At 52.0% G+C, this 12381-nt stretch overlaps 1 protein-coding gene and 1 long non-coding RNA gene across 3 annotated transcripts in view; one reads left to right on the plus strand and one right to left on the minus strand.

The window, feature by feature from the left end:
• The window catches only part of proser3 (proline and serine rich 3), a 120947-nt gene extending 119812 nt beyond the window's left edge, over positions 1 to 1135 (minus strand). For both annotated transcript variants that reach the window (XR_015080393.1, XM_086004094.1), the window contains exon 1: positions 968 to 1135. Coding sequence is in view for 1 of the 2 variants with exons in the window: in XM_086004094.1 (XP_085860220.1) it covers positions 968 to 984 (17 nt within the window). In the remaining variant the exon portion in view is untranslated. The remainder of the gene's footprint in view (positions 1 to 967) is intronic.
• A 165-nt stretch (positions 1136 to 1300) lies between these two features.
• LOC147110159 (uncharacterized) overlaps positions 1301 to 12381 on the plus strand; it is a 44482-nt gene continuing 33401 nt past the window's right edge. Inside the window, exon 1 of the long non-coding RNA XR_015080394.1 lies at positions 1301 to 1455. This is a non-coding gene — a long non-coding RNA (uncharacterized LOC147110159). The remainder of the gene's footprint in view (positions 1456 to 12381) is intronic.

Below are 12381 nucleotides of genomic sequence, written 5' to 3' on the forward strand. Positions count from 1 at the left end.
CAGAGAGGCCGAGCAACTGACCGGAGGTCACTGCAGAGGGGCCGAGCAACTGACCGGAGGTCACTGCAGAGGGGCCGAACAACTGACCGGAGGTCACAGCAGAGGGGCCGAGCAACTGACCGGAGGTCACAGCAGAGGGGCCGAGCAACTGACCGGAGGTCGCTGCAGAGGGGCCGAGCAACTGACCGGAGGTCACTGCAGAGAGGCCGAGCAACTGACCGGAAGGTCACAGCAGAGGGGCCGAACAACTGACCGGAGGTCACTGCAGAGGGGCCGAGCAACTGACCGGAGGTCACTGCAGAGGGGCCGAGCAACTGACCGGAGGTCACTGCAGAGGGGCCGAGCAACTGACCGGAGGTCACTGCAGAGGGGCCGTAGCAACTGACCGGAGGTCACTGCAGAGAGGCCGAGCAACTGACCGGAGGTCACTGCAGAGGGGCCGAACAACTGACCGGAGGTCGCTGCAGAGGGGCCGTAGCAACTGACCGGAGGTCACTGCAGAGGGGCCGGGCAACTGACCGGAGGTCACTGCAGAGGGGCCGAACAACTGACCGGAGGTCACTGCAGAGAGGCCGAACAACTGACCGGAGGTCACTGCAGAGGGGCCGAGCAACTGACCGGAAGTAGCTGCAGAGGGGCCGAACAACTGACCGGAGGTCGCTGCAGAGGGGCCGAGCAACTGACCGGAAGTAGCTGCAGAGGGGCCCTTGCAACTGACCGGAAGTAGCAGCAGAGGGGCCCTAGCAACTGACCGGAAGTAGCTGCAGAGGGGCCCTTGCAACTGACCGGAAGTAGCAGCAGAGGGGCCCTAGCAACTGACCGGAAGTAGCAGCAGAGGGGCCCGAGCTACTGACCGGAAGTAGCTGCAGAGCGTCCCCAGCAACTAACCGTAAGTAGTTCCAGAGGACCCCTAGCAACATAGTCAGAGGTAGGTAGGTAGGTGTGTGTCTGTCTCTCTCTCTCTCACCTGGACGCTTTCTCCATCTGCCGGAGCGGTGTCTCTCCCCCTCCGCTCTCTCTTTCTCTTTGCCGCCTCCCTGATTCATACCCCGCCGCCCGTGCGTGCTGACGCCATCGCGCACAGATAGGGGGGGAGGCGGGGCCAAGCCTGGGCTCGGGCAGTTGGGCCTTGCGTGCTGACGCCACCGCGCACAGAGGAGGGGGGAGAAGGCGGGGCCAAGCCTGGGCTCGGGCGGGTCCTTGCGTGCTGACGCGATGCCGCAGAGCGCGGAGTGATGGAGGGAGAGAGAGGGGGGCGGGGCACTCAGTGCGCGCTAACGTAACCACGTATCCGAGGGGGGCTACGCCATGATGTAACAGCGTACGCGGGGCGTGGCCGGGCCCGGGAGGATCAGCAGCCGATTGGTGCGCTGGCTGGCGGGCGGACGTAATGAGATCAGCACGCAGGGCGAGACGACGGCGGTTGGTGGCGTCCGAGCGGGAGAGGAAAAACCGGTGAGAAATTCAATATTACTTCAAACTACACCCCGTCACCCTGAAACCCAATAATACCCAAACCCCCTCACACTGAACCCCAAACACACCTCTCACACACACAGAGAGAGAAACCAGTGAGAGACTCAGCCCCGCACACTGTACCCCAATAATAGCCCAAACTCCCTCACACTGAACCCCAAACACAACCCTCACACCAAGAGAGAGAGAGAGAGAAACCAGTGAGAGACTCACAGCCCCGCACACTGTACCCCAATAATAGCCCAAACCCCCTCACACTGAACCCCAAACACACACCTCACACAGAGAGAGAGAGAGAGAGAAACCAGTGAGAAACTCACAGCCCCGCACACTGTACCCCAATAATAGCCCAAACCCCCTCACACTGAACCCCAAACACACCCCTCACACACACAGAGAGAGAAACCAGTGAGAGACTCAGCCCCGCACACTGTACCCCAATAATAGCCCAAACCCCCTCACACTGAACCCCAAACACACCCCTCACAGAGAGAGAGAGAGAGAAACCAGTGAGAGACTCACAGCCCCGCACACTGTACCCCAATAATAGCCCAAACCCCCTCACACTGAACCCCAAACACACCCCTCACACACGGAGAGAGAGAAACCAGTGAGAGACTCTCAGCCCCGCACACTGTACCCCAATAATAGCCCAAACCCCCTCACACTGAACCCCAAACACACCCCTCACACAGAGAGAGAGAGAAACCAGTGAGAGACTCACAGCCCCGCACACTGTACCCCAATAATAGCCCAAACCCCCTCACACTGAACCCCAAACACACCCCTCACACACAGAGAGAGAGAGAAACCAGTGAGAGACTCACAGCCCCGCACACTGTACCCCAATAATAGCCCAAACCCCCTCACACTGAACCCCAAACACACCCCTCACAGAGAGAGAGAGAAACCAGTGAGAGACTCACAGCCCCGCACACAGTACCCCAATAATAGCCCAAACCCCCTCACACTGAACCCCAAACACACCCCTCACACAGAGAGAGAGAGAAACCAGTGAGAGACTCACAGCCCCGCACACTGTACCCCAATAATAGCCCAAACCCCCTCACACTGAACCCCAAACACACCCCTCACACACACAGAGAGAAACCAGTGAGAGACTCACAGCCCCGCACACTGTACCCCAATAATAGCCCAAACCCCCTCACACTGAACCCCAAACACACCCCTCACAGAGAGAGAGAGAAACCAGTGAGAGACTCACAGCCCCGCACACTGTACCCCAATAATAGCCCAAACCCCCTCACACTGAACCCCAAACACACCCCTCACACAGAGAGAGAAACCAGTGAGAGACTCACAGCCCCGCACACTGTACCCCAATAACAGCCCAAACCCCCTCACACTGAACCCCAAACACACCCCTCACACAGAGAGAGAGAAACCAGTGAGAGACTCACAGCCCCGCACACTGTACCCCAATAATAGCCCAAACCCCCTCACACTGAACCCCAAACACACCCCTCACACACAGAGAGAGAAACCAGTGAGAGACTCACAGCCCCGCACACTGTACCCCAATAATAGCCCAAACCCCCTCACACTGAACCCCAAACACACCCCTCACACAGAGAGAGAGAGAAACCAGTGAGAGACTCACAGCCCCGCACACTGTACCCCAATAATAGTCCAAACACCCTCACACTGAACCCCAAACACACCCCAAACACACAGAGAGAGAGAAACCAGTGAGAGACTCACAGCCCCGCACACTGTACCCCAATAATAGCCCAAACCCCCTCACACACAGAGAGAGAGAGAAACCAGTGAGAGACTCACAGCCCCGCACACTGTACCCCAATAATAGCCCAAACCCCCTCACACTGAACCCCAAACACACCCCTCACACAGAGAGAGAGAGAGAGAAACCAGTGAGAGACTCACAGCCCCGCACACTGTACCCCAATAATAGCCCAAACCCCCTCACACTGAACCCCAAACACACCCCTCACACACAGAGAGAGAGAAACCAGTGAGAGACTCTCAGCCCCGCACACTGTACCCCAATAATAGCCCAAACCCCCTCACACTGAACCCCAAACACACCCCTCACACACACAGAGAGAGAAACCAGTGAGAGACTCACAGCCCCGCACACTGTACCCCAATAATAGCCCAAACCCCCTCACACTGAACCCCAAACACACCCCTCACACCGAGAGAGAGAAACCAGTGAGAGACTCACAGCCCCGCACACTGTACCCCAATAATAGCCCAAACCCCCTCACACTGAACCCCAAACACACCCCTCACACAGAGAGAGAGAGAGGAACATTGGAACAAAATAACCGAAAACCAAAGCAGATTAGAATGTTACCGGGCCCTAAAAAGAGAATATAAACTGGCAGACTACCTCACGACCATCAGAGACACAAAACAGAGACAGACCCTCACCAGGTACAGACTAAGCGACCACCAACTGGAAATTGAAAAAGGCAGATACAAGAAATCCTGGCAGCCTAGAGAGAATAGAATATGCGATCAATGTCTGGCTGGCGAGGTTGAAACAGAAATGCATTTCCTCCTAAAATGCGAAAAATTCAACACATCAAGAAACATATTATTCAACAAGCTAAGCCAAACAACCCCAGATTTCAAGGAATTGGATGATCTGTCAAAATTGAGATTAGTCCTAGGAGAAGGAGACAGACCATACCTTGGGGCCAAATATGTAACAACATGTCACAACCTGAGGACTGTTTAAAAGTAAGACTGTTTAAAATTAATATTGAACGTACCAAATGAAGTAGAAAGACTGTTTAAAATTAATATTGTTTAAAAGTAATATTGTATGTACCCAACAAATGTCAAATCGATTGACACCTACAGAATGTTGGAAAACTGTACCTTTTTGATATGTAAGCTTTGGCAATATGGTTCTCTGTAAACTTTCATGCCAATAAAGCATTTGAACTGAACTGAACTGAACTGAGAAACCAGTGAGAGACTCACAGCCCCGCACACTGTACCCCAATAATAGCCCAAACCCCCTCACACTGAACCCCAAACACACCCCTCACACAGAGAGAGAGAGAGAGAAACCAGTGAGAGACTCACAGCCCCGCACACTGTACCCCAATAATAGCCCAAACCCCCTCACACTGAACCCCAAACACACCCCTCACACAGAGAGAGAGAGAAACCAGTGAGAGACTCACAGCCCCGCACACTGTACCCCAATAATAGCCCAACCCCCCCCACACTGAACCCCAAACACACCCCTCACACACAGAGAGAAACCAGTGAGAGACTCACAGCCCCGCACACGGTACCCCAATAATAGCCCAAACCCCCTCACACTGAACCCCAAACACACCCCTCACACAGAGAGAGAGAGAAACCAGTGAGAGACTCACAGCCCCGCACACTGTACCCCAATAATAGCCCAAACCCCTCACACTGAACCCCAAACACACCCCTCACACAGAGAGAGAGAGAAACCAGTGAGAGACTCACAGCCCCGCACACTGTACCCCAATAATAGCCCAACCCCCCCCCACACTGAACCCCAAACACACCCCTCACACACAGAGAGAAACCAGTGAGAGACTCACAGCCCCGCACACTGTACCCCAATAATAGCCCAAACCCCCTCACACTGAACCCCAAACACACCCCTCACACAGAGAGAGAGAGAAACCAGTGAGAGACTCACAGCCCCGCATACTGTACCCCAATAATAGCCCAAACCCCCTCACACTGAACCCCAAACACACCCCTCACACAGAGAGAGAGAGAGAGAAACCAGTGAGAGACTCACAGCCCCGCACACTGTACCCAATAATAGCCCAAACTCCCTCACACTGAACCCCAAACACACCCCTCACACAGAGAGAGAGAGAGAGAAACCAGTGAGAGACTCACAGCCCCGCACACTGTACCCCAATAATAGCCCAAACCCCCTCACACTGAACCCCAAACACACCCTCACACCGAGAGAGAGAGAGAACCAGTGAGAGACTCACAGCCCCGCACACTGTACCCCAATAATAGCCCAAACCCCCTCACACTGAACCCCAAACACACACCTCACACACAGAGAGAGAGAGAGAGAGAGAGAAACCAGTGAGAGACTCACAGCCCCGCACACTGTACCCCAATAATAGCCCAAACCCCTCACACTGAACCCCAAACACACCCCTCACACAGAGAGAAACCAGTGAGAGACTCACAGCCCCGCACACTGTACCCCAACAATAGCCCAAACCCCCTCACACTGAACCCCAAACACACCCCTCACACAGAGAGAGAGAAACCAGTGAGAGACTCACAGCCCCGCACACTGTAGCCCAATAATAGCCCAAACCCCCTCACACTGAACCCCAAACACACCCCTCACACAGAGAGAGAGAGAGAAACCAGTGAGAGACTCACAGCCCCGCACACTGTACCCCAATAATAGCCCAAACCCCCTCACACTGAACCCCAAACACACCCCTCACACACAGAGAGAGAGAGAGAAACAGTGAGAGACTCACAGCCCCGCACACTGTACCCCAATAATAGCCCAACCCCCCCCACACTGAACCCCAAACACACCCCTCACACACAGAGAGAAACCAGTGAGAGACTCACAGCCCCGCACACGGTACCCCAATAATAGCCCAAACCCCCTCACACTGAACCCCAAACACACCCCTCACACAGAGAGAGAGAGAAACCAGTGAGAGACTCACAGCCCCGCACACTGTACCCCAATAATAGTCCATGCACCCTCACACTGAACCCCAAACACACCCCTCACACAGAGAGAGAGAGAGAAACCAGTGAGAGACTCACAGCCCCGCACACTGTACCCCAATAATAGCCCAAACCCCTCACACTGAACCCCAAACACACCCCTCACACAGAGAGAGAGAGAAACCAGTGAGAGACTCACAGCCCCGCATACTGTACCCCAATAATAGCCCAAACCCCCTCACACTGAACCCCAAACACACCCCTCACACAGAGAGAGAGAGAAACCAGTGAGAGACTCACAGCCCCGCACACTGTACCCCAATAATAGCCCAAACCCCCTCACACTGAACCCCAAACACACCCCTCACACACAGAGAGAGAGAGAGAAACCAGTGAGAGACTCACAGCCCCGCACACTGTACCCCAATAATAGCCCAAACCCCCTCACACTGAGCCCCAAACACACCCCTCACACAGAGAGAGAGAGAAACCAGTGAGAGACTCACAGCCCCGCACACTGTACCCCAATAATAGCCCAAACCCCCTCACACTGAACCCCAAACACACCCCTCACACAGAGAGAGAGAGAAACCAGTGAGAGACTCACAGCCCCGCACACTGTACCCCAATAATAGCCCAAACCCCCTCACACTGAACCCCAAACACACCCCTCACACAGCGAGAGAGAGAGAAACCAGTGAGACTCACAGCCCCGCACACTGTACCCCAATAATAGCCCAAACTCCCTCACACTGAACCCCAAACACACCCCTCACACAGAGAGAGAGAGAGAAACCAGTGAGAGACTCACAGCCCCGCACACTGTACCCCAATAATAGCCCAAACCCCCTCACACTGAACCCCAAACACAACCCTCACACACACAGAGAGAGAGAAACCAGTGAGAGACTCACAGCCCCGCACACTGTACCCCAATAATAGCCCAAACCCCCTCACACTGAACCCCAAACACACCCCTCACACCGAGAGAGAGAAACCAGTGAGAGACTCACAGCCCCGCACACTGTACCCCAATAATAGCCCAAACCCCCTCACACTGAACCCCAAACACACCCCTCACACAGAGAGAGAGAGAGGAACATTGGAACAAAATAACCGAAAGCCAAAGCAGATTAGAATGTTACCGGGCCCTAAAAAGAGAATATAAACTGGCAGACTACCTCACGACCATCAGAGACACAAAACAGAGACAGACCCTCACCAGGTACAGACTAAGCGACCACCAACTGGAAATTGAAAAAGGCAGATACAAGAAATCCTGGCAGCCTAGAGAGAATAGAATATGCGATCAATGTCTGGCTGGCGAGGTTGAAACAGAAATGCATTTCCTCCTAAAATGCGAAAAATTCAACACATCAAGAAACATATTATTCAACAAGCTAAGCCAAACAACCCCAGATTTCAAGGAATTGGATGATCTGTCAAAATTGAGATTAGTCCTAGGAGAAGGAGACAGACCATACCTTGGGGCCAAATATGTAACAACATGTCACAACCTGAGGACTGTTTAAAAGTAAGACTGTTTAAAATTAATATTGAACGTACCAAATGAAGTAGAAAGACTGTTTAAAATTAATATTGTTTAAAAGTAATATTGTATGTACCCAACAAATGTCAAATCGATTGACACCTACAGAATGTTGGAAAACTGTACCTTTTTGATATGTAAGCTTTGGCAATATGGTTCTCTGTAAACTTTCATGCCAATAAAGCATTTGAACTGAACTGAACTGAACTGAGAAACCAGTGAGAGACTCACAGCCCCGCACACTGTACCCCAATAATAGCCCAAACCCCCTCACACTGAACCCCAAACACACCCCTCACACACAGAGAGAGAGAGAGAAACCAGTGAGAGACTCACAGCCCCGCACACTGTACCCCAATAATAGCCCAAAGCCCCTCACACTGAACCCCAAACACACCCCTCACACAGAGAGAGAGAGAGGAACATTGGAACAAAATAACCGAAAGCCAAAGCAGATTAGAATGTTACCGGGCCCTAAAAAGAGAATATAAACTGGCAGACTACCTCACGACCATCAGAGACACAGAACAGAGACAGACCCTCACCAGGTACAGACTAAGCGACCACCAACTGGAAATTGAAAAAGGCAGATACAAGAAATCCTGGCAGCCTAGAGAGAATAGAATATGCGATCAATGTCTGGCTGGCGAGGTTGAAACAGAAATGCATTTCCTCCTAAAATGCGAAAAATTCAACACATCAAGAAACATATTATTCAACAAGCTAAGCCAAACAACCCCAGATTTCAAGGAATTGGATGATCTGTCAAAATTGAGATTAGTCCTAGGAGAAGGAGACAGACCATACCTTGGGGCCAAATATGTAACAACATGTCACAACCTGAGGACTGTTTAAAAGTAAGACTGTTTAAAATTAATATTGAACGTACCAAATGAAGTAGAAAGACTGTTTAAAATTAATATTGTTTAAAAGTAATATTGTATGTACCCAACAAATGTCAAATCGATTGACACCTACAGAATGTTGGAAAACTGTACCTTTTTGATATGTAAGCTTTGGCAATATGGTTCTCTGTAAACTTTCATGCCAATAAAGCATTTGAACTGAACTGAACTGAACTGAGAAACCAGTGAGAGACTCACAGCCCCGCACACTGTACCCCAATAATAGCCCAAACCCCCTCACACTGAACCCCAAACACACCCCTCACACACAGAGAGAGAGAGAGAAACCAGTGAGAGACTCACAGCCCCGCACACTGTACCCCAATAATAGCCCAAACCCCCTCACACTGAACCCCAAACACACCCCTCACACAGAGAGAGAGAGAAACCAGTGAGAGACTCACAGCCCCGCACACTGTACCCCAATAATAGCCCAACCCCCCCCACACTGAACCCCAAACACACCCCTCACACACAGAGAGAAACCAGTGAGAGACTCACAGCCCCGCACACGGTACCCCAATAATAGCCCAAACCCCCTCACACTGAACCCCAAACACACCCCTCACAGAGAGAGAGAGAGAGAACCAGTGAGAGACTCACAGCCCCGCACACTACCCCAATAATAGCCCAAACCCCCTCACACTGAACCCCAAACACACCCCTCACACACAGAGAGAGAGAGAGAAACCAGTGAGAGACTCACAGCCCCGCACACTGTACCCCAATAATAGCCCAAACCCCCTCACACTGAACCCCAAACACACCCCTCACACAGAGAGAGAGAGAAACCAGTGAGAGACTCACAGCCCCGCACACTGTACCCCAATAATAGCCCAACCCCCCCCCACACTGAACCCCAAACACACCCCTCACACACAGAGAGAAACCAGTGAGAGACTCACAGCCCCGCACACGGTACCCCAATAATAGCCCAAACCCCCTCACACTGAACCCCAAACACACCCCTCACACAGAGAGAGAGAGAGAAACCAGTGAGAGACTCACAGCCCCGCACACTGTACCCCAATAATAGTCCAAACACCCTCACACTGAACCCCAAACACACCCCTCACACAGAGAGAGAGAAACCAGTGAGAGACTCACAGCCCCGCACACTGTACCCCAATAATAGCCCAAACCCCCTCACACTGAACCCCAAACACACCCCTCACACAGAGAGAGAGAGAAACCAGTGAGAGACTCACAGCCCCGCATACTGTACCCCAATAATAGCCCAAACCCCCTCACACTGAACCCCAAACACACCCCTCACACAGAGAGAGAGAGAGAAACCAGTGAGAGACTCACAGCCCCGCACACTGTACCCCAATAATAGCCCAAACTCCCTCACACTGAACCCCAAACACACCCCTCACACAGAGAGAGAAACCAGTGAGACTCACAGCCCCGCACACTGTACCCCAATAATAGCCCAAACTCCCTCACACTGAACCCCAAACACACCCCTCACACAGAGAGAGAGAGAGAGAAACCAGTGAGAGACTCACAGCCCCGCACACTGTACCCCAATAATAGCCCAAACCCCCTCACACTGAACCCCAAACACACCCCTCACACCGAGAGAGAGAGAGAGAGAAACCAGTGAGAGACTCACAGCCCCGCACACTGTACCCCAATAATAGCCCAAACCCCCTCACACTGAACCCCAAACACACACCTCACACACAGAGAGAGAGAGAGAGAGAGAGAGAGAAACCAGTGAGAGACTCACAGCCCCGCACACTGTACCCCAATAATAGCCCAAACCCCTCACACTGAACCCCAAACACACCCCTCACACAGAGAGAGAGAAACCAGTGAGAGACTCACAGCCCCGCACACTGTACCCCAACAATAGCCCAAACCCCCTCACACTGAACCCCAAACACACCCCTCACACAGAGAGAGAGAGAGAAACCAGTGAGAGACTCACAGCCCCGCACACTGTAGCCCAATAATAGCCCAAACCCCCTCACACTGAACCCCAAACACACCCCTCACACAGAGAGAGAGAGAGAGGAACCAGTGAGAGACTCACAGCCCCGCACACTGTACCCCAATAATAGCCCAAACCCCCTCACACTGAACCCCAAACACACCCCTCACACACAGAGAGAGAGAGAGAAACCAGTGAGAGACTCACAGCCCCGCACACTGTACCCCAATAATAGCCCAACCCCCCCCCACACTGAACCCCAAACACACCCCTCACACACAGAGAGAAACCAGTGAGAGACTCACAGCCCCGCACACGGTACCCCAATAATAGCCCAAACCCCCTCACACTGAACCCCAAACACACCCCTCACACACAGAGAGAGAGAGAAACCAGTGAGAGACTCACAGCCCCGCACACTGTACCCCAATAATAGTCCAAACACCCTCACACTGAACCCCAAACACACCCCTCACACAGAGAGAGAGAGAGAAACCAGTGAGAGACTCACAGCCCCGCACACTGTACCCCAATAATAGCCCAAACCCCCTCACACTGAACCCCAAACACACCCCTCACACAGAGAGAGAAACCAGTGAGAGACTCACAGCCCCGCACACTGTACCCCAATAATAGCCCAAACCCCCTCACACTGAACCCCAAACACACCCCTCACACAGCGAGAGAGAGAGAAACCAGTGAGACTCACAGCCCCGCACACTGTACCCCAATAATAGCCCAAACTCCCTCACACTGAACCCCAAACACACCCCTCACACAGAGAGAGAGAGAGAAACCAGTGAGAGACTCACAGCCCCGCACACTGTACCCCAATAATAGCCCAAACCCCCTCACACTGAACCCCAAACACAACCCTCACACACACAGAGAGAGAGAAACCAGTGAGAGACTCACAGCCCCGCACACTGTACCCCAATAATAGCCCAAACCCCCTCACACTGAACCCCAAACACACCCCTCACACCGAGAGAGAGAAACCAGTGAGAGACTCACAGCCCCGCACACTGTACCCCAATAATAGCCCAAACCCCCTCACACTGAACCCCAAACACACCCCTCACACAGAGAGAGAGAGAGGAACATTGGAACAAAATAACCGAAAGCCAAAGCAGATTAGAATGTTACCGGGCCCTAAAAAGAGAATATAAACTGGCAGACTACCTCACGACCATCAGAGACACAAAACAGAGACAGACCCTCACCAGGTACAGACTAAGCGACCACCAACTGGAAATTGAAAAAGGCAGATACAAGAAATCCTGGCAGCCTAGAGAGAATAGAATATGCGATCAATGTCTGGCTGGCGAGGTTGAAACAGAAATGCATTTCCTCCTAAAATGCGAAAAATTCAACACATCAAGAAACATATTATTCAACAAGCGAAGCCAAACAACCCCAGATTTCAAGGAATTGGATGATCTGTCAAAATTGAGATTAGTCCTAGGAGAAGGAGACAGACCATACCTTGGGGCCAAATATGTAACAACATGTCACAACCTGAGGACTGTTTAAAAGTAAGACTGTTTAAAATTAATATTGAACGTACCAAATGAAGTAGAAAGACTGTTTAAAATTAATATTGTTTAAAAGTAATATTGTATGTACCCAACAAATGTCAAATCGATTGACACCTACAGAATGTTGGAAAACTGTACCTTTTTGATATGTAAGCTTTGGCAATATGGTTCTCTGTAAACTTTCATGCCAATAAAGCATTTGAACTGAACTGAACTGAACTGAGAAACCAGTGAGAGACTCACAGCCCCGCACACTGTACCCCAATAATAGCC

Source organism: Somniosus microcephalus, chromosome 12 (genome assembly GCF_052327205.1).
Source record: "Somniosus microcephalus isolate GS21.2 chromosome 12, FLI_Smic_1.0, whole genome shotgun sequence".
In the NCBI taxonomy this organism is placed as follows: Eukaryota; Metazoa; Chordata; class Chondrichthyes; order Squaliformes; family Somniosidae; genus Somniosus; species Somniosus microcephalus.